Source organism: Rhinichthys klamathensis, unplaced genomic scaffold (assembly GCF_029890125.1).
Source record: "Rhinichthys klamathensis goyatoka isolate OS25496 unplaced genomic scaffold, OSU_Roscu_1.1 h1tg000191l_1, whole genome shotgun sequence".
In the NCBI taxonomy this organism is placed as follows: domain Eukaryota; kingdom Metazoa; phylum Chordata; class Actinopteri; order Cypriniformes; family Leuciscidae; genus Rhinichthys; species Rhinichthys klamathensis.
This window is the reverse complement of record NW_026606717.1, coordinates 7,368,832-7,396,708: the sequence shown is the minus strand read 5'-3', so window position 1 is coordinate 7,396,708 and position 27,877 is coordinate 7,368,832. Positions and strand designations below refer to the sequence as shown.

The 27,877-nt window shown below is 38.9% G+C and overlaps 1 protein-coding gene across 1 annotated transcript; it reads left to right on the top strand.

Annotated features, from left to right (window-relative positions):
- Positions 1-228: 228 nt before the first annotated feature.
- kif20a (kinesin family member 20A) lies at positions 229-27,557 on the top strand. The gene is made up of 19 exons (XM_056262254.1): positions 229-400; positions 701-884; positions 4,677-4,799; positions 4,898-5,017; positions 5,201-5,339; positions 5,467-5,642; positions 8,757-8,862; positions 9,335-9,547; positions 9,672-9,783; positions 10,123-10,197; positions 10,364-10,507; positions 13,768-13,936; positions 14,044-14,190; positions 16,838-16,977; positions 17,103-17,205; positions 19,220-19,469; positions 19,594-19,685; positions 25,740-25,877; positions 27,104-27,557. The coding sequence occupies exons 2-19, from the start codon at positions 711-713 to the stop codon at positions 27,449-27,451; spliced, it is 2,769 nt and encodes a 922-aa protein (XP_056118229.1). The 5' UTR covers positions 229-400; positions 701-710; the 3' UTR covers positions 27,452-27,557.
- The last annotated feature ends 320 nt before the right edge of the window (positions 27,558-27,877 follow it).

The window sequence follows — 27,877 nt, the reverse complement described above, 5'->3', positions numbered from 1 at the left end:
GACGGACGATAAAAAGTCCACCAAAAAAAAATGCTAAGCGGGTACCAACGAAGTAGCAACACCTCCACGGGAGTGGAAGTGCCGACATGGTGACCAATCAAAAGGCAAGTATGTCCTCCGGCGTGTCTGATTGGACGGAGGTGCTCTGGTGCGCGGTGATTGGTGGAGCGCACTGACCGCGGTGTTCGAAATATGTTGTCGTCTCAGTAACCGTCGGTTAGCTATGCACTATGCAGGTGGACACACGAGTTTAGTTTAGTTACAGTACTAACTGTGTTTAGGTTAGATGTTCTGATTTTCGAGACACATATTTAGCCTAACTGACAGTATAGGAGTCATTTACATAACTGTTCAATCACATTTGGATCTTATTTTCCCCTTGAGGACATCATACATAAAGGTAAGAATGTATACGTATTTTCAAATATGCGATGCTAGCTACAAATAGCAAACACGGCTTCCGGTCAGTAAAATAAATGTTACTTTCCTGTCGAAATGCGGTTTCCTGCTCATCTATTCTCGTCTTTTGTTTTTAATCATGTCACAATGCTCATTGTTTAACAACTAGCTGCTAGCACAAAACAGCGTTTTTGAACTGAAGTGCAGCTAGCTGGCTAGCCGATTGTCCATTCATAAACGGCCTGTCAGTAAATATGTATCCGTTTATTTAGTGTAGAATTGTCCATGTTTTCATTTGTAGGTCTGTCATAATGGCTCTGGCGTCTCCATACGGTGTTCTGTCCGATGAGGAAGAGTGTGGAGCTGTGTTTGAGTCCACAGCTGCTGATATCGGAGCTCTCATGAGATGTCCACGGTTTGTGTCTCCTCTGCCAGAGATCTCCGTCATAACCCCTGCTGCAGATTCTCAAACACCCACTAAAGAGGTATGATAGATAATAAACTTGTGCTCTGACTGATAAATAGACTTTCTTTCTGCAGGCTCAGGTCCAGGTGTTGTGACGAATAATGATAACTATCAGATAGATTGTGCTACCAACACTATGTTTGGATTGTTTTTAGGGTAGGGGTAGGTATGGACGTTAATAAAGCCTCAAAGCTCATGAATATGATGCTGATAGCACAATCTGATCGGTAGAATTGGTTATGTTTCTGTCGACAGTAACTTCAGAACTAAAAAACTAACTATTGATTGTCACATGCGATAGTCAGTGATATTTAAGGCCTTTAATTATACTAGAAACGTGGATTGTATAGGCTACATGCTTTGAAATCAGATCCACAAAACAATGATTCATCACATCTTGTGGCAAGCTATTTGAACACTTGGGTGTGGTTTCACAGCCAGGATTAGGCCTTAGTTTAATCAGGACATTTAAGTTGCTTTTAGAAACATACTGTAGGAAAAAACATTACTGGTGACGTGCATCTTGAGACAAAACAATGGCACTGATATATTGAAATGCCAGTGCAAGTTGCTTTCAGTTAAAACAGCTCAAACATGCATTTTAGCCTGGGACTAGGCTTACGCCTTGTCTGTGAAACCGGGGGATAATTCTTAAGATTTACTAACATCTATTGTTCTTTTGATAGTACTTTTTAGTTTTTATTTGTGTGATAGAGTTGTGCCAATGGACGACTGACCGACATCACGATGGAGAGCCACCATCGTGACGCCACGCCCCCCCACCCAGACACACACTAATCTTAGTCTCTAAACTTTGCAGGGATTGCTCTGTAAATTAAATTGAGAATATAACTTATGGATGCTATTTAAAATACTGTTGTCTATGCCAGAGACGTGACGCGTTACGCCCGTTTCACACGTACTCCGTGTGCGGTACAGGAGCAGCACACGCTATAGTGCTTTCACATGCTGCGTTTACAGTGTTGCACTGAGCCATGGCTGTACCACAAACACATTAACTCACTATTGGTATTTCAAATCCAGAAGTTATCAGCAACTTTTATTTAAAAAAAAAAGTTTTTGTCAGTCTTGCGATTCTCTTTGTACACAGACGTATTCACGTTTAAAAACAATTTAAACGATGTATTATTCAGTGCATTACTTTGCATTCTATTATTCAATAGATTATAGTGCTGGGCAACGATTACATTTTTTAATCGCATGATTTTCTTGCGATTAATCGCATTGTTACGCGCAAAATTGAATAATGAATTCTAAAGTAGTGTATTGCGCACTTTTGATTTAAATGTACTGCTATATACACAAAAGTGCAATAACATGTGGTTTGGAAAAACTTTAAACAAATAAGGTGCTTTATACCAGCAGTATTCCCTTTACACAGTAGCAATAAAATATTTCTTGTAAATCTCAACTTAAACATTAATGTAATCAAATCAAATATTAAACCAAAGCTATTTGCCACTGCCAGGGCATTACCTTTTATCTAGCTTGTTAAAACAAGTTACCATCAGAGTCCTGTTTTCTTGTTTTTTTTCTGAACGGGTATCAACAGGTATCTTTTATCAAGGAGTGCCAGAAACAGTCTGTGTTCAGTAGCAAGTTTCCCTGTTAGAGTGAGGTGAAGTGGTCGAGCACAAGGTGCAGCGACAAGCGGGTGCGTTCCTGTGAAACTGTAAATCTTAAGAATCACAACATGGTTGTGTGCACCCGCTGCCGAAGAAGTTGAATTATCTTAAACTTTTTGTACACGACGCGCAACACAAATCATTGGAAGAGAGACTGATCCTCGCTGTTTGTGAGTTTCCAGAATCTAAATAGTTATCAGGACTTCAACAGGAGGGAATTCACATGGCAGAGCATCCCCGCTAAACTAAACTCAGGCCTATCAGGTAAAGTTATGTATGATTTTAATTTAAGTTAAAAAGGCTGCAGCTGCGCACTGAAGCCGTTGCCATGGTTACTATCGAAAGAGCGCCTGCCGTTCACTTGCGGAGTGCTGTCTCCCTTTCTGTCCACCTGAGAGACCCTGCCGAAGCCTCCCTCCAATGCTTGTTTGGGAGGGTTATTTGCTGGCTGACCAACATCCTTCCCCTCCTGTAACCCATGGTTTGACTGTAGTCCTATGTGTATTCAGAGCCAGTGAGCAACGGACTTTCAAAATAATAAATAAAAAAAACTGCGTTAACGTGCGATTAATTGTCTGCTTTAATTAATAAATGCGTTAACGCGATAACATGTTAACGTGCCCAGCTCTAATTGTATATTAAGTTGCTCAAGCAAATGGTCAAATATTTAACCATGTACTTATATTAAAATCGCAAACATTTTAAATTAAAACTTAAAAAAATGGACAAAAACAGCAGACTCATACCTTTTCTTTTGCTTAATTTAAATCTTTATACAATAAAACTTGCATGTCACAAATTACATGTTTTTCCATCTCCACGAATGAGACGAGTGGCGTTCATTATGTCCTTGTTGAAGTAAATTGTAGTTTCCTTGCTTTACCCCGGGCTTAAAGTAAAAAGATGGCTGTGAAAAATAGTACCGGTAGTATTTAATTAAATGCATTTATGTTGAGATTACTAGATTTTATTTAATTAAACCATGCGCTGTCACTTTAATTCAGCGCGTGCAGCACAGCAAAAATAGACACGGTGCGTAAACGATCTCTGCACTGCTGTATACGCACCGCTTCCTCGTGCAGTGTGAAATACCGTGTCAGGCTACACAAATATTGATCTTGACATTGTTAGCCTCTTGTCTTTTTTACATGTCTTACACTGTACATTTAACTTAAATATTTAATTTTGTACAAGAAAACAGCCCATATTAATGAATTATTAGTAGCCTATTGTAGTGTCTCAGGAAATCTTGCTCATTGTCACCTGATACTGTTACCTGATACATCATTGACATGATACTGTGTTGTTAAAGGGACACTCCACCCATTTCAACATTAATCTTTATTGAAAGTGGGTCATATATGTAGTCGAAAAAATGTGTTGTTAAATGTTAAATCTGCTTGCCATACTTGCCCCGGGCTTATGCTTACTGTTTGTTCAGTCAACTTCTATATCTCAGATTGTCACATTGCCAGAAGCGGCTCCCTCACAATAATTCTTTTCATTAAGGACAGCTGTAAGTAATGTGTTTTTCCTCCGGTCAACACAAACTGTTTGCTTAATGGTTCCTCACCTCAGGCTTTGTTCAGATTCAGGCTACATCTACATGAATCCGGATACTTTTGCAAACGGTGCTTTCGTTTCAAAAAGCTCCCGTCCACACAAGCATTTACAATTGTTTTTCAAATGTTGCTCATCCACAATGAAACATCTGAAATGCTTAAATCTCCTTACTACGCATGCTTAATGTAATAAGTGCTCAAGAGATGAAACCGAGAGAGCAGACATAATAAAAGTTCTAATTTTTATTAGCCAAATATCCCATCACTTACTGTTGCGTCTCAAAATCGCATAGATTAAACGCAATTCTCATCATGTTTTGCAGCAGGACAGCAATTGCGAGTACATTTTCAGTTGTCTTTGCAGGAATATAATATGATGATTCTACCAAGGAAATTTTATCTTTAACAACACTGAAAGTAAATTGCAGGTATGAACATACTGTAGATCTTATTGGTACGAAATGCGCCACATGACTAAACGGACTCTGTGGACGGAAGGCCACAACGGAGAGAAAAAGATGCATTTTCAAATGAAAACCTATTAGTATGTACAATGCCTCAGATCTGTGATGTTAATGGGGTTTTCATCTGTGTGACTGGCAGCCTGTCCAGATCGAGAGTGATGTCAGCAGAAGAGGCAGCGCTGATGATGGATCAGAGAAGCTGAAGGTTTTCGTACGGATCCGTCCTCTAACCGAGGCAGAGAGGGAGCGGGGAGATGAGCAGGTAAAGGGATTTGACACTTTTGGGAAACACTTTTTCAAGGAAGGAATGGCTTGGTTGGCAAACAATGACATCTTTATTGTAATGTCTGTGCTGTTCAGGGTTGTGTAAATGTGCAATCTGAAGACAGTCTGCTTCTCAGAGCGCCAAAAGGCTCCCGCAACATGAAGAGTGCCGAGAGAGGCGTCTCTCAAAGCCTGCACAAGTTTACCTTTACCAAGGTAATGCTTCCATTATTAAGGAAATCATCAAATATAGCATTTCATTGAAAAACTTAGAGGCACACCAAGTTACTTTTAATTTTTTTTCCCCCAGTTTCACTGGCCAATACAATGTTCTTGGACTTTTTACTGACAAGTTTCACCCTGGATGCAGCAGCATGTGAATTTTTTTTCTTTGTGCAGATTTTTGGACCACAAACCAATCAGCAGGAGGTTTATGATCACACCATAAGGGAGATGGTACGAGATGTTCTGCGTGGAGAAAACCGCCTCCTCTATACTTATGGTGTGACCAACTCGGGCAAAACCTACACCATACAGGGTGAGACGGCCATAACACACTGTTCTGGATTTCAGCATGTTGGTTTCGTGCATATATTTATGTAAAACTGGATAATGTTATTGCTTCCTAAAGTAATGCGTGTACTGGTGTTGTTGTGATTCAACAGGGGCAGGTGGAGAGGCGGGTCTGCTGCCACGGGCGTTAGTGTCTGTATTCCTGAAGCTGTCTGGGCGACTGTACTCCGCCATGGACCTCAAGCCCGTACTGAGCATGGAGGTCCGTAAGCTGGACTCTGGTGAGGTCCGTGCTGAGGAAATGCGTCGTGATGCTTTGCTGAAAGAGGTAAAGGGAGAGTTAACAAAATAATTAGTATGGTTTAATAAGAAATGTTCTAAGCGATAATTAGAGATGCGCATTTAAAAGGGCTGTTGATTTAACACGTTAATTTAAGTAGTTCTTGAAGAATAGCGCGTATAAAGTATTTAACGCACCCGCCCTAGACCTGCAAAGGTCATTGGCGACGTGATACAGGGCAAAAACTCAGTGCGTGATATAGCCTATAGAATGCAGTTGGCGGGGTTTCTTTTTTGAATGAATCCACGATTTGAGCAAATCAATCGGGTGAACCAATGATTTAATGGCCCATTCATAAAGAGAGCCATTGGTTCTCATTCACTAAGCATGCGTACACACAAATTTTAGCGTATTTTAAGAACAAATCACGATTCACCAAAAATTTCTAAATTTAGGAAAAAATATAGGAACAACTGAAACCACACGTACACAAAAAGCAGTTAGCCTACTCTGTACATTATAATCTTGTTAAAGACCCACTCCGATGAAAATAATGTTTTTCTAGGTGTTAACATGTTCTTGTGGCATTTTTCTGATGTTAGAGGACATATCTTGAGAAAAATAAGCTCAAAGTTGTATTTCTGAGTATTTCTACATTCAAATGGCTGTGAATCAGTAGCAGACGCTAAAATGCCGGGTAAAATAGACTGGGGTTGTGACGTAGTAACTCCACTGGGCGTCTCCACACGCGACGTCTTGGAGTGAAATAATGATCGGTGATAACTTTGATTAACTTTGGATTAAAAATAATTAACGTGTATATAATACTGTTGCCACACCGGTATTGGGGGTGTAAGCTAGCGGGAGAGACAGAGCTCTCAGCAACGGGCAGGGGGAGGGTCGTCTCCGTGCCAACGGCTCCACCCACAACGCAGAGGCGAATTGCTAATGAGCTACTGCCGCTCTGCTGAAGCGAAGTCCCAGAAAACGGCACAGGTTTTGTGATTTTGGCTAAAAATGGCATAATCATAATTTAAAGACCACTGGGAATGTTTTAAAATAGCTCAAAATATGATCAGAGTGGGACTTCAAGTTATATTTCATCCTAAAACGACTATATTGTACAGGGTTCCCGCGGATCCTTAAAGTCTTAAAAAGTCTTAAATTAGATTTTTAAAATTTAAGGCCATAAAAAGTCTTATAAAGTCTTATTTTTACTTATGAAAGGTCTTAAATTTTAGATGACACTTTGACTTAGACATATCTAAAAGCTTTCCAAATTAAAACCATCTAATTAGCGTACGTATTTTTATTTATTTATTATTCTATCTTTGTGGATTTGCTAGTTCACGTGACATTTCGCGTCACTCGCGAGTCGCGGCAGCATAACTGTCTCCTGCACGCGAGAGGAGAGAAAGAGAAGAAAGGTCGTAAATGTCAGTTCAGTTGTAAGTTAATTCTTTATGTGCGTATGGTGTGCGATGTGTATTGTCTTTTATGATATTGTAATCATTGTTTTAACAATGTACGAGGCACTGCGAGCTGACATCGCATTTGTCTCTCGTGCTTTCACTGCGTGATGTGTGCAGTGTAACTTAGTTTTTGTCTTATATTTATATCATATTATGTTCTTATATTAGAATATCACATCAGAAAGAGTGCCGTTTTCCCGTGCACAATTCCAATTGTGATATTTATGTTATACAACAGTTAAATTAACAATAAGTTAACATTGAGTTACTTTTTAGACACAATATTGTCAATATTGTTTGTTTTCCCTTTATTTCGCCGACTATAATTTCAAAATGAAACCGTAGCAGAGTCTCAATGCAACCGACAGCGATTATTTCTTGACTGAAATCCGCATTTTGAACTAATCGGTTGAATGAATGACTCCCCCAACTCACTTATTAAGACAGTGATTTGCCGCTGCGGTTTCATATTTAAAGTACCCTTTAAATAAAATGTTAAAATTAGAAATCATTTCATATTTAAATATTGATTTAAAAATATATATCTCAGCTTTATTTATGCAGTTGTAAATGGAGTGTAAATAAATTAATGCCACTTCTGATGCCGCTTCTGTCACCTCTGCACTGCAAAGATGGATTTTGATTGAATGATTTAATTTGACTAACAGTGGTACTGTATGATTATTATATAATTAAGTATTATTGTATAATTACTGTATAATTTAATTTGAATGATAGTATTTGACATTAAAGGTGATGCATAACTCTAAATAAGTTTAGAAAAAATGTCCATATATAGGTGAAAATGCCCCTGAAAAAATCAATTTAAGGTGGCAAATATTGCCCCTTAATTAAAATATTAATTTCTGTCACTGCTGTGAACTGACCACTGCATAGAATATGAAAAATATGAATATCTTCGTGAGTCAGCTGTCAACAACAGACCTAAACCAGCCATGGCACCAGCACAAAAACACAATCAGTAAAATATCATCTAATTATTATCAACAAAACGTTGAAAATATCAAGATATATTTTTGTCAATACTGCACAGCCCTAATGTACGGTATTAATTTTGATTTCTTCAGGTCTTAAAAAGGTCTTAAAAAGCCTAAATTTTGACTTTCAAAAGTGTGCAGGAACCCTGTTGTAGTATGTTACATTAATTGTATTATATAATCCATATATAAAATTATTGAATGCATTCCATCATATACAGTTTAAGAGTAAGAAAAGCTGCATTATAGCTTCAGCTGCGAGATTTTTCTGAATAACACAGATATATGCATGTACAGCTGGCTAATGAGAGGTCTGTAATGTGGGTTTGTATAAAAGGTGTTTATTGTGAGAATGGCACACTTGGCACTTGCTCGAGGATCGGGCGAGAGCGTGTCTGCATACAGTGGCAAGTTATGAAAGTGACAAAAGGCTGTAAGGAAAGTGTGTGTGAAAAGACACATCAGTCAATCAAGCATTTTTATGAACTTTAGCCATTAGAAAAAAAATGTCAACCGAACCATGTATGAAAATGTGATGTAATATTAAACAGAATTATAAGCTGGTGGTGATTCTTGAGATATTGGTCATTCAGTGTTTCTGGGGAAAAAAAAAAAAGTGATGAAAATAATCCATTTGTCCTTCAATCGTTTCAGATTTTTCTTGTTGTCTTGAATGTCTTCCTTTTGTTCAGGAGGAAAGCACAGGTGGACATCAGTCTAGGCTGCGTGCAGGTTTGTCCTGGGACAGTGGCGTCGGTGGACTCTCAGCAACCAGTCACATAGCAACACAGCTGGAGGGTGAGGAACTATCTGACATTCCACCCTGAGCTACTTCATACTGAAAAGAATTGCAGAAATAATGACACTTGTCCCATTTGCCAGGTACTCACAAGTTAGGCCACTCAAACAAAGAGATTGTAGTTCTCTGGGAAAGAAAGACACATTCCAGCTTTAATTTTAGAGCTACATGTAGTTCTCGCTAACATATCAGGTGCAGTCACATTAGTGAAATTTTGCAGGCAAAAAAGGTCAATTTTTCCATTGCATAAGCACCGCTCGCAGTCACTTCCAAACCAAGCAGCTTTCTGTTGGTCAGCATGGTGAATTTGTGTCAACCCCGATGCAAAATCTATGTGGGGAAATTTTTCACTCTCACTTGAAAGTCTCAATTGCTTGGATTCCTATTGAAATGACAGGATATTGAATGCGAAGTTTCACAGAGCAATCTTAATCCAAATGTAACATTTTAGAGATTTTTTTTGTATTACAGATTCAGATGGCATTTTTTTGGAGACAAATGGCCTGGGTCTCAGTGGTGGGGAGGACCTTGAGGAGGGAGTGCATTTCTCAGTGTGGGTCTCATTTTATGAGATCTACAACGAATTTCTTTATGATCTCCTGGACACTCTGCCTTCACTTCAGTCCCACAAGAGAGCCACGCTACGCCTCAGCGATGACAAACATGGAAACCCATACGTAAAGGGTAAGAATCACAGAAGAGCACTGAAATTACCGCTTTCAATTACTGATTTAAATATCCATTTCCTACATTTTTTTTTTTACTTACCCATTTTAATTATATTGAATCATTCATGTCCTTCAATTAGATCTGACCTGGGTTCAAGTACAAAGTGCAGAAGAGGCCTGGAAAGTGCTTAAAGTTGGACAACGCAACCAAAGTTTTGCCACTACTCACCTAAACCACAACTCCAGCCGCAGGTACCTCATTTGTCATCATACCCATTATGCCGTATTACAGTGATGCTGTAAAAAATCACTCCACTTTCTAAATGCGTGTTGTTGATCTTATTGTTAACAATTCATCTATGCATAGGTTTCATTTTAAAGATGTTTTAACCTAATGTTTAATTATGTCAATCGTGGCTTTGTGATCGTGGCTTTACTCTTCTGTCCCAATCAGAATCTTTTTCTTTGAAATATATTTAGAGTTTACATGTATTTAGCTATTTATTTATGCAACAATACATAAAACAAAAGTATAGTTTACTAAATTGAAAAATAATTGAATCCTGTGGTGTATTTTCTTTAAATTTTTAGCCACAGTATCTTTACCATCCGTGTTCTACATGTCAAGCCACAAGCAGAGTTGGGACAGGTGACCAGAATCAGCGAGTGAGTCTTCCCACATTAACTGTGTGCTTCTTCATAAGTGATGATATTTTTGTAATATCAGGCATTTTATTGGACTGAACCCTTTAGAATTACTCTGGCGATTAAAAGATAGTCAGCTGTTCAGTTCTCAAAAGGATTTGATTTGGAATTCTGTTACTTCCGGCAGGCTCTCTGTGTGTGATTTGGCGGGGTCCGAGCGCTGTAAAGTCCAGCAGAATGGCGAGAGAATGAAAGAGGCTAACAACATCAACACCTCTTTGCTGACACTGGGACGCTGCATCAGTGCTCTGAGGCACAATCAAACCAACAAGTGAGTGTGAAACGCTTCTCAATTTACACAGTGTGATGGGTCATGATGGTACACTAGTTGTCCAACAACTGTCCAAACCATTATAATGCTTTTCCACTGCATGGTACGGCTCACTTAAATAGTACCACCTCGATTGAGGCAGGGCTTAAAGTATTCCAGCGGGGGGCCGGATTTCCGGCTTGAGGGCAGGTCCGGCCTCCGGCGCAGGCAAAATGTATTAATCAGACTGCAAATTACAGTCGGAGGCACTTTCGGCGCGGACGCGCTTGGAAAAAACGAGTGCGCCGCTTCCATTATGAGCGCGCATACCACGCGGCTACATTTGAAACTGGGAACTTGAATGCGGTTTAATATTTTCGAGTCAATTGATTTTACCTACCAATCATATGAGAGGAGCGCAGCTCTAACTAACGCCACAAGCCTATCAGAAGCAGAGCAGGGCGGGTCCTGGCAACAGTGTGATTGAGATCCATCTATACCTCACGTTAGCGTCGTCAGTGAAAGCATGAACTCCAGAAACAACATCAGACCTGACTTTAATGTCATCATGGATGAAAAGAAAGAAAGGGGACGTGAGTTGGTTGATTTCGTAAATTAGCTCAGGTCAGCATAATCATATTTTCTGTCTACACCTTTTGATGTTAGCCTTATGTTGACTAGGGCTGTGTATTGGCAAGAATCTGGCGATACGATACGTATCGCGATACATGGGTCACGATTCAATATATTGCGATATATTTCGATACTGTGCATAAGGCGATATATTGCGATTTTTTTTTTTTTAAAGTAGGACTACAATTTTAGAAAGTATTATTTAAAAAAAAGACATGATGTGCATAAAATTCAAACAAGTTTACTTTAGATAAACAATTCAGTACACAGAAAATCAAACTGCCAGTTTGGGATTGTGGTTCACAGGTTCTTAGTGAGCAAATTTGTATATGCTCAAGTAGGCCTTAATAAAAGAAAATACATAGCCCCTGTCACAATACATAACATACACACATGTGTGCAATCTGAAAAAAGAAAAGACATCTGTCTATGTCAATAAAAATAAATAAATGCTTGCACTATTCCTAGTACACAGGGTACATCCAACACGTTTTGTGTTGCAAAAACACGAACACAATTCAAGTCAAGTCAAGTATATTTATATAGCGCTTTTCACAATTGTATCAAAGCTTCACAGTATAAATCAAAATAACATAACAATGTTTGTTTCTTAGTGGAAAAAACATCCACGTTAGGTAGGGCTGATCAATGGTATTAATGATTGGTTAATTAATTTGAATATCCCCAATTCCTAAAGGAAACATTGAGGAACAAATATATAGTCAGTTAAAGAAAATACATAGCCCCTTACTGTGACATCTAGGCTAATGCATAACACATAAGGTGCAATCTGAGGGGCAATCTGTCATTAAAAAAATGCTTGCACTATTATTCATACAGGGTACATCCAACACATACCGTAAAACTTCAAATAATAGCGAGTCCCATATAGACGCCGGTCTCTTTTACACGCCTGATGTGGCGAGTGGCGACAGGTTTGGGTAAATAAAGGCCAGTCTCAAATAGAGGCGGGTACTGTTTTTTAGTTTCGGGTTGTATTTAATCTTTTAAAACCCGTCAAATCGTCCGCTTTTTAGCGGCTGCCAAAACAAATTTGTGTCCCGCCAAAGCCTTTTTTTATCGGTGAGTGATGTAGAATAGAAAGACTGCTGCGCTTGACAGGACGCAAACGAGCAGAGAGAGAGAGAGAGACAGAGAGAGAGCGCCCCGGCCGCGCGCGCGCACTCTCACGTCTTCAAACAACACGCGCGCTGTCTTGCTCTCTCTCCCTCGCGCATATTAATCAAAATCATAGACTCTGTAGGCGAGGACACTAGTGGTGCGTCTCATTCTAGCCATCTAGTGGTAGGGATTTAAACACAACATAAACGCGAACCACGGCAATAGTATGAATATTTTTGCACATAAACTAAAAAAAAAATCGATATTGCGTTTTTGAAAATCGATACAGTATTGCAAAATAAAATATCGCGATACTCAAGTGTATCGATTTTTTCTTACACCCCTAATGTTGACTGAGCTAACATTAACATACACTGCTGCTAGGTAACTTCAGACTGTTAGTTAAATATTTAATGTAGAACATTCTGTGTAGCTTACTAAAAAAAAAACATTAATGTGTCTACCATGAAAACGAGTCCACTTTAAACCGCTTCATTTTCTGTCAGCAATCTATGACAAGTAAAGTTAGTGCTGTTAACGTATGCGATTTCTTTTTTTTTTTTCTTTTTTCAGCTTTAATGTTTTAAAATATTTAACACAATTAACGCTGCATCCTTTCTTTGTCATTCTTTAGCTAGGGTTATGATCACGCTCTTATTAGTTATTAGTTTGTCCACCAAATGCTTTAAACCATTAATGTGCGACAAGACAAAAGAGAACACACTTCAGTAAATGTCCTCCTCACACACACACACGAGGCACAAAAAGTCGTGAACCAGTATCGAACTCTCTTTCGCGCTTGAACGAACAATAACACACACATTTATGCCAAAATGTCCCGTTTTGTCGAGTATCCTCACAAGAATCAATCATTATTAACCTTAAATGAGTTAAATAAAATCTTAAATGGAAGTAAAGAGTAGTGAGAGAATAAGATGCGTGAGATCCTGTCACCAGCTGTAGATCTTAAAGTGACAGTAGCCACTAATTCTGTCTGTCAGTAAAGTTAACCAAAGAACAAAGGGAACAGAGAAAACTACTAACTACTCTTTGACTAAAGAACGCTTGTAGCTTTAATAAGGATTAATTTAATTAATAATTTATGCAGTGCCGGACTATTTTATAACCCTAAAATTGTGGGGGAAAGAATTTATCGAGACGGCATTAGCTATATTAATATCAGTGATACTGGCCTTCATTAATAAAAAGATGCCATAAATGGTTCCATTTTGAACTCAGGGATTTTTTTCACTTTAAGCCCTGTTGAGGTTCCAAGCGTGCCATACCGATACTAAAAAAAAAAAAACGACCCAAGACACCAAACCCGTTAGAAACAAACTTCGTCTTGCAGTGGAAAAACATGCAGAGAATCAAGAACACCATTAGAGCAGTAGAGGCAGCGCAGCTATAACCATCAGTCTATAATCCCACCCACTTTGATGCGGTACTAAACTGCAGTGGAAAAGCAAACCGAGCCTAGTCGTACCACACAGTGGAAAACCGCCATTATTCTGTCATTGCCACAGGTCTCGTCCTCCGCTGGTCGTTCCTTTCAGAGACAGCAAGCTAACCAGGGTCCTCCAGAGTTTCTTCTGTGGTCACGGGCGCTCTTGCATGGTGGTCAACATCAACCCCTGCGCCTCCACCTACGATGAAACGCTCCAAGCGCTCAAATTCTCTGCCATTGCCACACAGGTGAAAAGATGCTTCTTGCTCTGAAAAATGTTTTTATCTCTCCTCTTCTGGACACCTAACGCCGGCATTTAAACAATGTCCATTTACAAATATCGTTAATATTTCAGCTGGTACATGGGCCGTGCAGCAAGACTCGTGTGGCGTACATCCTGTCCCTGCTTCGCGAGCAGCCAGCTCATCACAACGATACCACTTTACTGGAGGAGGATGAGGACAGTGATGAGGAAGGAGACATCACCATGTTTGATCCTGATGTAAATCCACTTTAATTTGGTTAATAAGAGAGAATAATTGTTAGAGATAACTAAAAGGACAGTTCACCCAGAAATTAAATTTCTGTAATTTACTCACCCTGATGTTGTTCCAAATCTGTATGACTTTGAAACACAAATTAAGGCTATGTTTACACGGAAACGATCTGAAGAGATAACGCAAAAGTGGCGTTGCGTTATCACTTTTTATTCTGCGTTTAGACGAGCGTTATGGTTGGGAAATCCGCGTGCATATGGTGATGCAAAAGTGTGTGAAATTCAATGTAGTATGCACTCCAGGCGGCTAGGTGGCAATGTGAAGCACTGCCACACAACAACACCAATATCTTAGAATATTTTGTACAACTGCTGAAAAGACTCTTGTATATTTTTCAGAGCTGCTAGGGCAACTTGAAGGTCTGACGTATGGAAATAATCTGACATGTTGGTTGTTATTTTCCTGTACTACCGCATGCCTGTGACGTAAACGCGTACGCCACCGTGAGCAGATTTGCGTTTTTACCGTTTAGACGGGAACGCGACGGTGGAGCGTTTTTAAGATTTCCACTCTGGAGGGTGGTTTCACTTTTTTGCGTTTTTAAGCCCCCCAAACGGCGTTGCCGTGTAAACGAAAGGCACATCCGATAAAATATTTTACGTTTTCACCCAGAATCGTTCTCGTGTAAACGGGGCCTAAGACATTTTTTTTTTAATGAAACTTGAGGTTTCTGTCCCTTCATTAAAAGTCCAGGTAAACAAAATGTAAAAGACTTTCTTGTGAAGGTATCTCTTTACAAAACTTGGATTAAAGCACTTGATTCATATGGATGTTTTTTACAATGCATCATGACCTTTTTGGATCTTTTAACCTCTCAGGTTTCATTGATTAATCTTTGAAACTCATTAAGTTATTTTTTTAGAGTCTTATGTGTTTGGAGTTTTCATTCTCTGTAGAAAATCACTATAACTGTTGACTAGGGCTGTCAAAATTGCTCAAAAATGACGTTCGAATATTCCCTCTAAAAAACACACATATATTCGAACTATTCGAATATCTGGTTGCGCATTTTGTCAATGACGCGCATTACGTTCATAACAGGACAAATTAATACAAAGAGACACAACTACTCGTATAGGTGGTTTATTTTAGTTTAAACATATTTGACAACGTATTAACTTACACAAAACCAAGTAAATCAACTAATGGCCAAGACCGCAGACCTTACTCTCGCTCGCACTCGCAGGCACTCTCTCTCTCTTTCGCCCTCACGCTCTCTGCGCATAACGGTTTAAATGAACAACAATAAACAAATGTTGAGTGCTGATCAAGAGTTTTGTGCAAGCAATTTAAGGTTGCGACTCTTGTCCTAAATATAGCAGGCTTCATTCGGTGATTGAAACAAATATTATTAATATTAATTGAAGTTTTACAGTATATAGAACCGACATTAAACGCTCCGAGCGTGCTGTGGTAAACTGCTGCTAGCCTGCTACTATGGCTATTTCGAGGGCGTCTGGCCACGCCCCCATTGGCGGGCTCTGACGTGTCTGATGTAATGCTAGCTCATTGGCGCACACGTTGGAGGCGCCCGTGCCATTGGATGTGCAGTTGACGCAGCACAGCCAATGAGTGAGCCAGACACTCACTGTGCTGCTGTGCAGCTGGAAAATGCGTTTTACATTTTAAGCTTCAGGCCCCATCCACACTACTGCGTTTTAGTTTAGAAACGGAGAATTAAAACGAATACGATCTCCGTCCACACCAGCGTTTTAGCTGCGTATTAGAATTGATCTCCGTCCACATTAAAACGACTGAAAACGCGGATCACGTGACCATTCACCAACACTGGGCATGCGCGTGCCGGTGTAAACACAACTTCATTGATAAAATTATCCCACCATGCTCTGGGTTAACCCCAAACCGACGCTCCTTGTACGGTCAACGCCGCCGCTGCACACGGGAATTGTCACAGATCGCTCGAATAATAGCTTGACTCCGGCGCATGTAGGCAGTTATAGCAGTGTAAAATGCAGAATTTACTTGAACAACAGCTGCTAGCAAAGATATACGCCATGACTGATGACACCCGATCATAGAGCCGAGCGTGAGCCTCTACTACGTCATCGTTTCTAAAGTCCTCCGTCTTGACCCGTCTACACTAAAACGCCCTCCGGAGTTTGAAAACGAAAAACGGATAGGCAGCGTTTCTAAACTTCTCCGTTTTGGGTCTCCGTTTTTGCCGTTTTAGTGTGGATGGGAGGTGCAAACGTAGCAAAAGGTCTCCGTTTTTAAACGAAAACGCAGTAGTGTGGACGGGGCCTCAGAATGTTGCCACTCGCAAAGCAGACAGCCGCGCCTCTGCTACCGCGGGCGTGTTTTTCCACATGATTCGAATATTCATTTTCACCTTCGAATTTCTGTTTTTTTTAAAACTATTCGAATATATATTCGAATTTAGAATATTCGTTGACAGCCCTACTGTTGACTAGCCTATATGACTGTTGATGTAACGAGTCATGAATGACTTTCTATTTTCTTTGTGAATGTCTCAGAAACCCTATTTACCATAAAGCATAAAAAAAATCCTCCTTAAACCCTACTGATAGTGAAATATTTCATAATTCAGCTGGATTTGGTTATGTTGGGCAGGCGCTCCTAAAGGCCATCGATGTTCTGAAGCGCGAGGTGCTGCGTCAACGGCAGGAGAAAGAGGAACTCGAGGCCAAGGTTCGAGAGGAGGTCTGCACTGAGATGATGGAGGTCATCAACCGCATGCAGGATGACTTCAGGTACCTAGTGCTTCTATGGATGAGGGAAAGAATCTATATCTCTAGTGCATATATATGTACTGTAACGCAATATAAAGTTATTTAGTTGTAAATTCGATGTTTTAAGTTCCTCCCTTGTCGTGCAGCGAGACACTGGAGGGCGAGAGGGATCTGATGGAGAAGAGATGTGAGAACAAAATTAACAACCTGAAGAGCAGCCTGAAGAACTATTACAGCCAAGAGCTAGAGGTCAGTGATGTGAAGGGAGCAGTTACACTGACAATGCAACCAAAACCCTGTTTTCACCTGGTATTAGCATCCAATTTATCGGAATTATTACTAATAATAATGGTACAATTTATGAAATTATTATTTTAAGGATTAGGGTTGTCCCAGTAGACGATAGTATAGTGTATTGACAATAGTCAGCGACATCGCAGATGGCTGATGCCTTTGACAATATCAATACGATAATTGGCATGTTTTCCCTCTAATGTATTAAATTATTAATATTGTTGTTGTTATCATTATCTTGCTAGTATTATCAAATTAATATAGACCTTATTATTCAGAGCAGCGCCATGACAGGTATGAAAGCGAGGCTGTGAGGGATAGACCGTGTTTTCAATAGCATCCGAATAATCTAGATCACTTATTTACCACAGCTCATATTGTTGGGAGTTTTTTTTTTTTTTTTATATATATCTTTCCAAGAAATTACAGTAGTGTTTCGGCAGCAGAACCATCCAAAAACATGAAATAACAGTAAAACTATCAGTCTATCCCTCACAGCGAAGATGCGCTGCAAAATATAACTATTTAAATGGTGGCGTGGCTATCATAAAAACTTGATTGATTTATTCAAACATGAATTAAATATTGAAAAACAGTGCGATATATTAAACAGTATATATATATATATATATACACACGCAATGAATATGTGCTATGTAGTGGATATATTTAGCAAAGTGAATATCATTTGCCTTCCCTAATTTCAGAACATCGCCACCTAACCACTGATGCGCGTATGAGAATTGGACTCCTCAATGAAAATGTTTTTAAAACAGACTACTAAACTACATCCCACATTAAAACAAATTGTCAAAAATTCTTTGAGACCCATCTTTCTTATACATTTGTTGTTTGAGCAAAGGCGAAATTTTCTGTTTTGCAAATCAAAAATGCAAAGCATTTTTTGTTTTGATGCCATAGCACATTATGAAAACATTTTAATGACACCAATAACAATACAATAGTAATATTATTGTTATTAATAATAATAATATTACTAAAATTATATAGGCCAAATAACAATCTTTAGGTCCAAACACAGCACAATAATCAGTCATCAATGAAAATCAAAAGCAACTTCAAACGGACTTAAAAAAAACAACTTGTTTTCAGGGAATAATTGACTGGTTTCAGACTCCATCAGCATAAATCTCGTACAAATTTGCAAATTACATGTGATATATCCACGGACTCTCCCTTTGGGTGAAATATTTCTATGCAACATGACATTTTTCTTCATCGCTTCATCCCTTGTAGAAGATATTGTATCTCAACGGGACCTTCCTGGTTAAATAAAAAAAATCACAAACTCAATCTTTTCTGGCAAATTAATAGAAAAAGATTCTCATTTCCGATGATAATTTGTTTATTTGAATAGTTTCTTATGCTACCAAGACTACAAAAATACAGTAAAAACATTAATATTGTGATATTAAGATAACTTTGTTTTCTATTTGTAATGCAATTTATTCCTTTGGCAAAGCTTTTTTTCAGTCTTCAGTGTCACATGATCTTCCAGAAATCATTCTAATATGATGATTTGCTGCTCAAGAAACATTTCTTATTATTATCAATGTTGAAAACAGTTAATATTTTTGCAGAAACAGTAATACATTTTCCCCCAGGGTTTTTTGATGACTAGAAAGTTCAAAAGAACAAATTGTTTTGATGAATTTAATGCATTGTTGCTGGATGTAACTTCTTTAAAAAAAAGTTTTTATATATATATATATATATATATATATATATATATATATATATATATATATATATAAATAATTTTATATATATATATATTATATAATAAAAAAAAGTTTTATATATATAATATTATATTAACTTTCATTTATTTGTTTTAAATACAACTTTGAGAGTGAACACTATTTTGCCAAAGTTTATGTTACTTTATTAATGCAGGACAAATTAAAAGATGTGATCTTGATAGTTTTGATTTGGTAATTTCTTGAAGGAGCGAGATGATGAGATCAGAGAGCTTACTGCTGCTCTTAAGGAAAGGGAAGAGGGCAATACTGTCCCAGCTCCTGTATTCTCACCTCTGAGTGATGTCAACGGTCCCCGGCGCTCACGGCGCCTGGCTTCAACACACAAACAAGAATCGGATCATGAGAGCGTGGAGCTCATGCAGTGTAAAGCCGAGCTGGAGCAGTGCAAAGCTGAGCTGGACCTGAAACAAACGGAACTGCGCCTGAAAACACTTGGTAAGTTTTGCATTCGACGTTGGAAAAGTTTCAGGTAACGGTTTAAAGACTAAATTTACAAGTTAAAAAAATGATTTACCTGACTGCACTTTTCTACAACTACTGAATCCACACTCTTCTTTAGAACTGAAGCGTTTCCAGGAGAACCTCCCACTGACGGCCGCCACAGGCTCCCTGACAACTACAGCTGAGCGGAAACTGGAGGAGGGCCAGAGGGTCAGTGCTTGTGTTTCTCATTGGATGTGACGGGCTGTTTTGTTTGCAAAACCATTGAAAAATCCTAAAAATGGAATTCAGTCACATTTATTCTGCAGAACTTTGCATTAAAAAAATCCAGTCATTTCAAAAGGCATCCACTCAAATTCACCATGTTGACCAACAGAAAGCTGCTTGGTTTCAGCATAAGTGGTGTTTTGTGCATCGCTACACTCGACAATATCTTTTTTTTTGCAGGAAAAAAAAAGGTCCAATGTGACTGCGCCTCAAGAAACTTGGCAAATTCTGAAATAATCAACAGCAGGGCTGGACAACTAATCAAATCATGAAATGAACTAGTTTTGTGACTAATATGTTCTGCTTGTCTCGGGCCCTGTTTACACCTGGTATTAAGATGCGTTTTGGTCGATCAGATCACAGGTGGACGACACTAAGTACAGGTGTAAACGGGGTCTAAAATGTTTTGAGCTTGTCCACTTTCGACCGCCTCCAGAGGGAGTTCAAAACACATTTGACCGGATTGCTTTCCGAAGCGCTGGTGGTCAAATGTATTGACTACAACTGACCTCATGCGTAAACATTATGGGAAGTGCTGTAGCCAGATGGGATTTAAACTTAAAGTTTTGTTTAAAGACGAAAAAAAAAAAAAAAGTAGGGCTGAACGATTTTGGAAAATAATCTAATTGTTTTTTTTTTAAAGGAGCATTGCGGAAGTTCTGTAATTTCTTACCGTTACTGACACCAGTGGCCATTAGAGAAACTGCAGCCAGTCTCTGCAGCAGTCTCTACTTACGAGGAGTTTCCGTGGGCATCTGGATTGTGCTGGAGGCTGGTCGCTTCTTTCCATCTGCAGAGTCCATTTGAAACACTACTGCTAGCGATTGCCGCTGCTTACTAATGGCTGCCAAACGGATGTAAGCCCAAGTAGACAAGAGTGCGCGTGACGTCACATTTTGTGAATTTTCATGCCAATTCGGACCCGACTCCACACACACAATAGCTGGGTATCAGTCACGTGATGATGATGATGACGCGCGAAATTCAGATGGAGGGCAGGGAGTGAAGAGCGCAATGGACGAGGTGGAGGAATGGTAAATGGACTGCATTTATATAGCGCTTTCACAGAACCATGGTCACCAAAGCGCTTTACATTTTGCCTCACATTCACCCATTCACTCATTCATACACCGACGGCGGTGTCAGCCATGCAAGCTGGGGTTAAGGCTGATTTATACTTCTGCGTCGGACCTACGCCGGAGCCTCTACGCTATAGACTACACGTTGGTTTTCATTTATACTTCTGCATCGTTGTCCGCGTTGACGTGCAATTACACATGCAGAGGGAGCATGTGAAACCCGGGGAGCGGTTCTAGCAGACCAATCACAGCGCTTGCGGTACGCGTAGAATTGACGCGTTGTTACATTTTTGGAGAGGTGCACGTCAGGGTACGCCGAAGGGTACGCGCGCTACACACAGCCTACGACGTAGCTACGGCGTGAGTTCGACGCAGAAGTATAAATTGGGCTTTAGGTGTCTTGCTCATGGACACCGCGACACTTGGTCAGGTGGAACCGGGGATTGAACCACCAACCTACTGGAAAGTCCGTACTGTACTACTTTACATGCTATTACAAGAGAAAGGTATAAACAAAAAATCAAACATATGTTGGACGTGATCCTTACGTTATGAAGAGGAGCGATTTTTCAACTGAATTGAAAGATTTTCCTGCCATCGAGGTGGTAGATATCAGCAACTACCTCATCTTATAGACATACTTTGACTTTACAAAGTTCGGAAACTGGTGCGTTACACAAACACAGCCACATAAGTTGTATTAACTCACCTTTGACGAAGTGATCACTGCACACACAGGCATTTTCCCATTCCGCTCCTCCCGAACGCAGACGTAGGTTTGCAAGCCGTTTTTCGGTCAATTTCTTGCATTTTTCCCCTTATGAACAACAACTTTTGGTACACGATAAAAAGTCCTCGTGGTTTGATCGATTTAAGCAACCATAAACGACGCAAAACATAGGCATTTGGACTGTGGTGGACCGTCAAGGTGTCATTCTTTCTATTACATTATGGTTGGCTCATTAATAAAAAAATCTTTAAGATAGTCTTCATTTGTAAAAAGTAAACAAGTAAAAACCTACACATAGCCCCTTTAAGCTCTTTATCTTCTGTATTATTCAACAAAGAAAAGTAATAAATCATTGTATAGTAGGGATGGGAATCTTTAGGCACCTCACGATCCGATACGAATTCTGGGAGTCACAATCCAATTCCAAAACAGTTCTTGATCTACTTTTTTTTTCTTATTAATTGTATTAATAAAACATATAAATTCATAAGTAATTAAATAAAGTTTAAGTACTTTCTAAAATAATTACACATTAAAAAATGGAATTAAAACGATTGCATGTTAAGAATTTGAAATGGCTAATATAGCTTCAAAACAAAAAAGCTAGTAAATAAACAGAGGAACAAAAAACATATACCGGTACTCTCTAATACTAAAAGCACTTTGTTTATTGCGTGTAATATCTAGCCTAAACGTTTTCCTTTCAAGAGCTGAGTGATTTTTCTTTTCCTCATCTTTACCGTTTTTTTATTTTTATTTATCGGAGATGCGATAAGCTGTGGTTTGTCATGTCTGGACAATTTTTTTTAATTTGAATTTAATCCCTCAAGACAGGGCTTCAGACTAACTTTTTTCACCTCCGTCCTGAAACCGTCCTGATAAACAATTTGAACCGTCCTAAAGTGAATGTCAACCGTCCCAAAATAAAAATGTTGTTTCTGTACTTTATTATCATCTATAGTTGTTAGTCACATAATAAAAACACCATTAAAGTGTTTATGATATATATTATAATATTTAGTTAGCTCCATTCAAAGTAGTTATCTGTAAATAGGTAAAAAAACAGATTAAATAAAAAATAAAAGGAGTTAAATGCTTTTTTGTATTCATGCAGAACAAATCTTTTTTTTTTTTTTTTTTTTTTTTTACATGGTTGGATTAAACAATAACAAATAAATACTGGTGACTACTTCTCAAAGTGGTAATGTGTCATAGCTGATCATCTGGAAATGTGTTATTAAGAGAAAGGGCTTTAAAAAGTGTAATATGACTTCTCTAGAACACAGAATTTGGGGAAAAAATCGGTGTCAGTCTTTGTACTGACTGAGGTCTTTGTGCCGGAGAAAACATTAACCTGTTAATATTAATGATTTTAAAGTTTGAACATGCAATACAGATACAGATTTAACTACTGTGACTTAAAAAAATATCTTAAAATTAAATAAAACCACTTTTCCTAGAATAGAACAGTCTTCTTTCCAATTAATGATATATGCATTCTTTTTAACTTTCATACATCATTCTTTATTTTTTCAAGCAGCAGACATTTATTTGTATGAATTAAATATAATGAATCCTTATTAAAGCTATTAACGAGCAGTGAATGATTTTCTCTTTTTCTTTTGTTGCTTGATCAATATTAAGGACACAGACCGCATTAGGTTTATTGCCACTGTCACTTTAAGACGTCGGATCATGTCCAATGACATGCTGATCCACTGATGCACATCCGATACACTCACAACTGTTTAAGACATAACCGACATAGTTTAAGTTAATACTCTCCAAAACGGACATTTAGGCATAATGTTGTGTGTTTTTTTGTCCATTCAGACACGAAAGAGAGCTCAATTCAGTCCTCGCGTGCTGTGTGTCTATGGCTGGACGCTTCGGTCGTGTGTGCGCACAGAAAACCGCACCGAATAGAGCTCTTTTTTGCGTCGTCACTCTTATTCAGATATATGTGCGCTCTACTCATTCTCCCAGACGTTTACATGTTTTAACGTTTTATGAGACATGCAGTGCATGCCAACTCGTGTGCCGCTGGGTAGATAAGCACGTTAATACAAAAACATCTACCACAAACGCAGGACATCTCTGACTGGATCTCTTCCTAAATCGTCACTATCTAACATTTTTGTCTATTTTTTATTCATTGAATATCCGTTGTTTAACCAGCGCAACATATTTGCGATGTCATTAAGCCATTTGATAGATGTACCGCGGAACAAGTCTCCGGGTGAGTAGCCGGCCAGTGATAGTAACTATAGTAACAGCATGAGAAGACGCGCTCCGTTGTAGTCAGCGCTTGGTCGGTTAATTTTGGCATTTGGCATAAGTAAGTTAGCCTAATAGGCTAGTAATAAATGAACACACATACAAAAATGTTTTTCGTCCTGTAGGCGTCCTGGAAAATGTTTCTGTTCGTCCTAAACACATTTTCTATCGTCCCCAGGGCCAGGACGATAGGACGCCGTTAGTCTCGAGCCCTGCCTCAAGACATGACTGACTGTTTACATTAATTTCGCGTCATAAAAGCATTAGGAGATGCGAGTGCATTTAACCACACAAAGTCGTGCACAGCCGCAAGAGCGAGTGCTCTTCACAAAGCGCACGTCACCATTTGAAATTGAAAGCAGCCCATATTAATATATAAGCCCACTGCATTCCAAACGACATAAATGATGCTTTCGTAGAGAGGATTCGTAAAGATTATACCGGCAGGCAAGAACACTCTGCAAGCATAACATCAATCCTGTGCAATGAAGCCCTCGAATGTCCTTGTAATTTACTTCAGCCTTCCCGAACTTTATGAAAGATTATTTTACTGAGTGTGTGTATAACTGGAAGCAAACAGAAAACTGGTGTTTTTTAAAAGGCCCGCAGCATCATCGCGTGTCTGCGCTTAAACTAAGCTCAGAATCGTTGGAGAGAGAATCTTTTCTCACACTCCTATTGTATAGTATGACCAACACAATATTAGATAGATTTACATAAACTGTTCTATCCTTTAGGCCAGGCCTATATGCATAGTGTGCCAAGTTGATGCTTCCTCTGTAGACTACACGCTGGTTACGTGACACGCAAAAGTAGAGCAATCGCATTTGCTGTTAAAAAATCGCATTTGATCATGCCGCGATATTATCGCGAATGTAATTAATCGTTCAATTAACCAAGCACGATGTTCTCTCACCATTCCTGATTTCTAACGAACACTGTGTGATATTGTGGCTGTCAGAGCAGAAATGAAAGCTGATGCTCTGTTTTTCTGTCGTCCCTGGTCATGTTCATATGTAAATTGCTTAATTCATCTATTAGATTGAAAGATCTGTAAAAGCTCATACATGTACATAGACTCCCCTCTTAAGAAATCAGGACAGAAGTGGTTGAAAGTGGACAAAAGAGACGGATTAAAACACCAGGCGTAAACGGGAATGTGTTCCTTGTCTACTTGTTATCTGATCAACCAAAACTCCTCTTAATACCAGGTGTAAACAAGGCCTTGGAGTCAAAGAGTGGCACAGATTGGCCCATTTCATTTACTCAAGCATGCGTGATGCTTGTGGCGTTTTCTATGATTGCCATCTCACTGTCTAAGGACAGTCCACGTCCACTTCATCTCCAGAGCTGCTCTTCACCTCCATTTCACAAGTTCATTTGATACTATTGTCAAATACAGCACAGAAACTCAAATGTTTTCACTACAACCTGCTGAAATACATTAGCCTACTACTGTATAGGAAAGTACTTATCAAATTAATAATTTAATACATTTCTATTAAATATATAAAACAGAATTTTGGGAAAAAACTGATTTCATAGGGCCCTAACCCTGTTAACTTTATAGTAAATGTACAGTTCATAATATTCCAAAAACACGATTCAGTTTGTTAACTTTAATGCATTAGGTATCATGAACTAACAATGAAGAGTCAAAATGAATAAATGCTTTAAAAATGTTGATGTTAATTTAGAAATATAACATTTTATTATTTCATGTTCATTCATATTAGCTAGAAACATTTCCACCCTATGTATTAAGTAGTGTTCTTGTAGATGAAGTCCCTCCAGGAGGCGCTTGATGGCACATTCTATTCCTCCACTGTTGACTATTTGCATGATTGTTCCATTAGAGAGTCCCAGGATACTGCATTTGTGCTGTGTAATGAGTGTGTGTTTTGTGTGCAGAACCTGAAGCAGCTGCGGATGGAGCTTCAGATGTTGGGTGTTAAGCTGCAGTCGGGGGAAAGAGCGTGCTGCCGTAACACAGATGGAGAGAAACTCCGTCACGCTCTCTCCTCAGCAGACAGCAAACTCGCCAAACAGGTAATGAACACAATACACTTTCAGTCACGTCATGTTTATCTAAATTCACCCAACATTTACAGTTTGAACATTGCAGATTGTTTTAAAAAAGCTTTAAATGTAGTGTAACTACAAAGTCAATTTTTTTTTAACATTTAAATCTTGTAAACCTGTTCTAGTAGACCACCTGAACAAAATGATGTAGCTGTGATTTAAGTTCACTTACATTAGATTGATTGTAATAAAAAGGAAAAAAGAATTGGATTTTTTTTTTAGATATTAATGAGGGTGTTCAATAGGGCTGGGTATTGACACAAATTTCAATTCACAAGCTTACGATTGAACTCGATTCATTATCGATTAATTTGGATACTAGGTACAGTACATGGCAAATTTCCTCAAGGAAAGAAAAATGCTGTAAACTATACAGGGAGTTGGTTGGGACTACATTACTAGATTATAAAGTTCCTTGTCCAATTTAAGTGTTTGTATACAAATCAGTCCATGTATACAAATCAGTCCATTTAAACCTTCAGTATTAAAGTTATGATACTGACTTTATAATTGCATAATGTTTCTAGTCCAATTTGTTTTTTGAAATATAACCATTCAAATGGTGGCTTTCATAAAAACTTAACTGATTTATTCTAACATGCATTAAATATTGGAGAAAAAAATGACATTTGTTTGAATTTCTTAATAAAATGGACAGAATTTAAACTTTAATTTCAAAATAAACTCCACAAAGCCTATTGTGATTTATTGGATGCGAGGCGCGCTACAGTGTTCTGTTCATTCATCAATTGAAGACAGCCTAGACTAAAAAAAATGAGAATTGATTCAAATTGATGAATCTTTTTTTAAATACCCAGCCCAGTTGACATGTCTGCCTGGAGAGTCAGTCTGTACTACACCAACACCTTTCCCTTTTTGTTTCTTCCTTTATTCTCTCTTTAACCCCTTTCACTCTAATTTAGACTTTGGTTATATTTACTAAGAACAAAATCCAAACAATGACATGAAAATGATGCAAAAGATTCACATGCATCCCTTGCTCTAAACTACTTCCTCTTAATTCCTTTCCTAACATGCCGTTTCTTGTTCTAAACCTTAAACCCGATTTGATCTAATTGGTGTGATTTGAAAAGCATTAACCACAGGTAATTCCAGTTTCCACCTCACCTTTTGCCCTCTGGCCTCTCTAACCCTGTTCGCCGCCCTCTCCTCCCTGTTTTCTGCGTCTGTAGGATCAAATGCTGGTGGAGCTGCACACCAGCCTGCAGCTGGTCAAAGCAGACCTGCGTAAGAAAGACGAGGTGCTCGGTCAGTATCAGAGCGCTCAGCCGCCTCCGGCCCCCACGGCACCCGGATCCTGCAAGAAGAGGGGCTGCGGGGTAGCGGTGGCTTATGTGGAAAACCAGCCTCCTGAAAAACGGCCCTTCTTCCGCTCACTGTTCCCCTCCCGCACGCCCTCTAAGACCCCCTCGCGACAGGCCCGGCAGAGACCCGAAGTCAACACGCCCTACACCCGCGTGTTGCGCTCACGCCAGCCCTCTCCTCCGTCCACTCCCATCCAGCTCAGAGTCAAGTATTAAGAGCTGGACACTGCAAGATTTTAAAGCGGCTTGGTTTTCAGTCTTTTGTTTTTAGACGAGTCTTTTAATCTAATCAGGTGGCCTTGTTGACGCATAAATGGGCCTTATTTTAATGACAAAGATTCTTTTCTTTCCTTTTTTTTCTGAAAATATTGTATAGGTTTTCAGGCATTTAATTGGTGCTCAAGGTTTTCCATTGTAAATAGCAGAAAAACATGGTCCTTTACTGTTTTGTTTTTTTAACGTGTTAAAGTATGTATTATGCAAACCAAATCCAACAGTAGATACAAAGATATAATAGTGCTTCCAAATATTAACCTGCATTCAATGTGTCCCAAATATGTAATAAATCTGAGCATAACTCCAGTGCATTCCATGCTTTTCAGTCATTTTAAAATATTTCATGGTTGCTGCTTCATCTTTTGC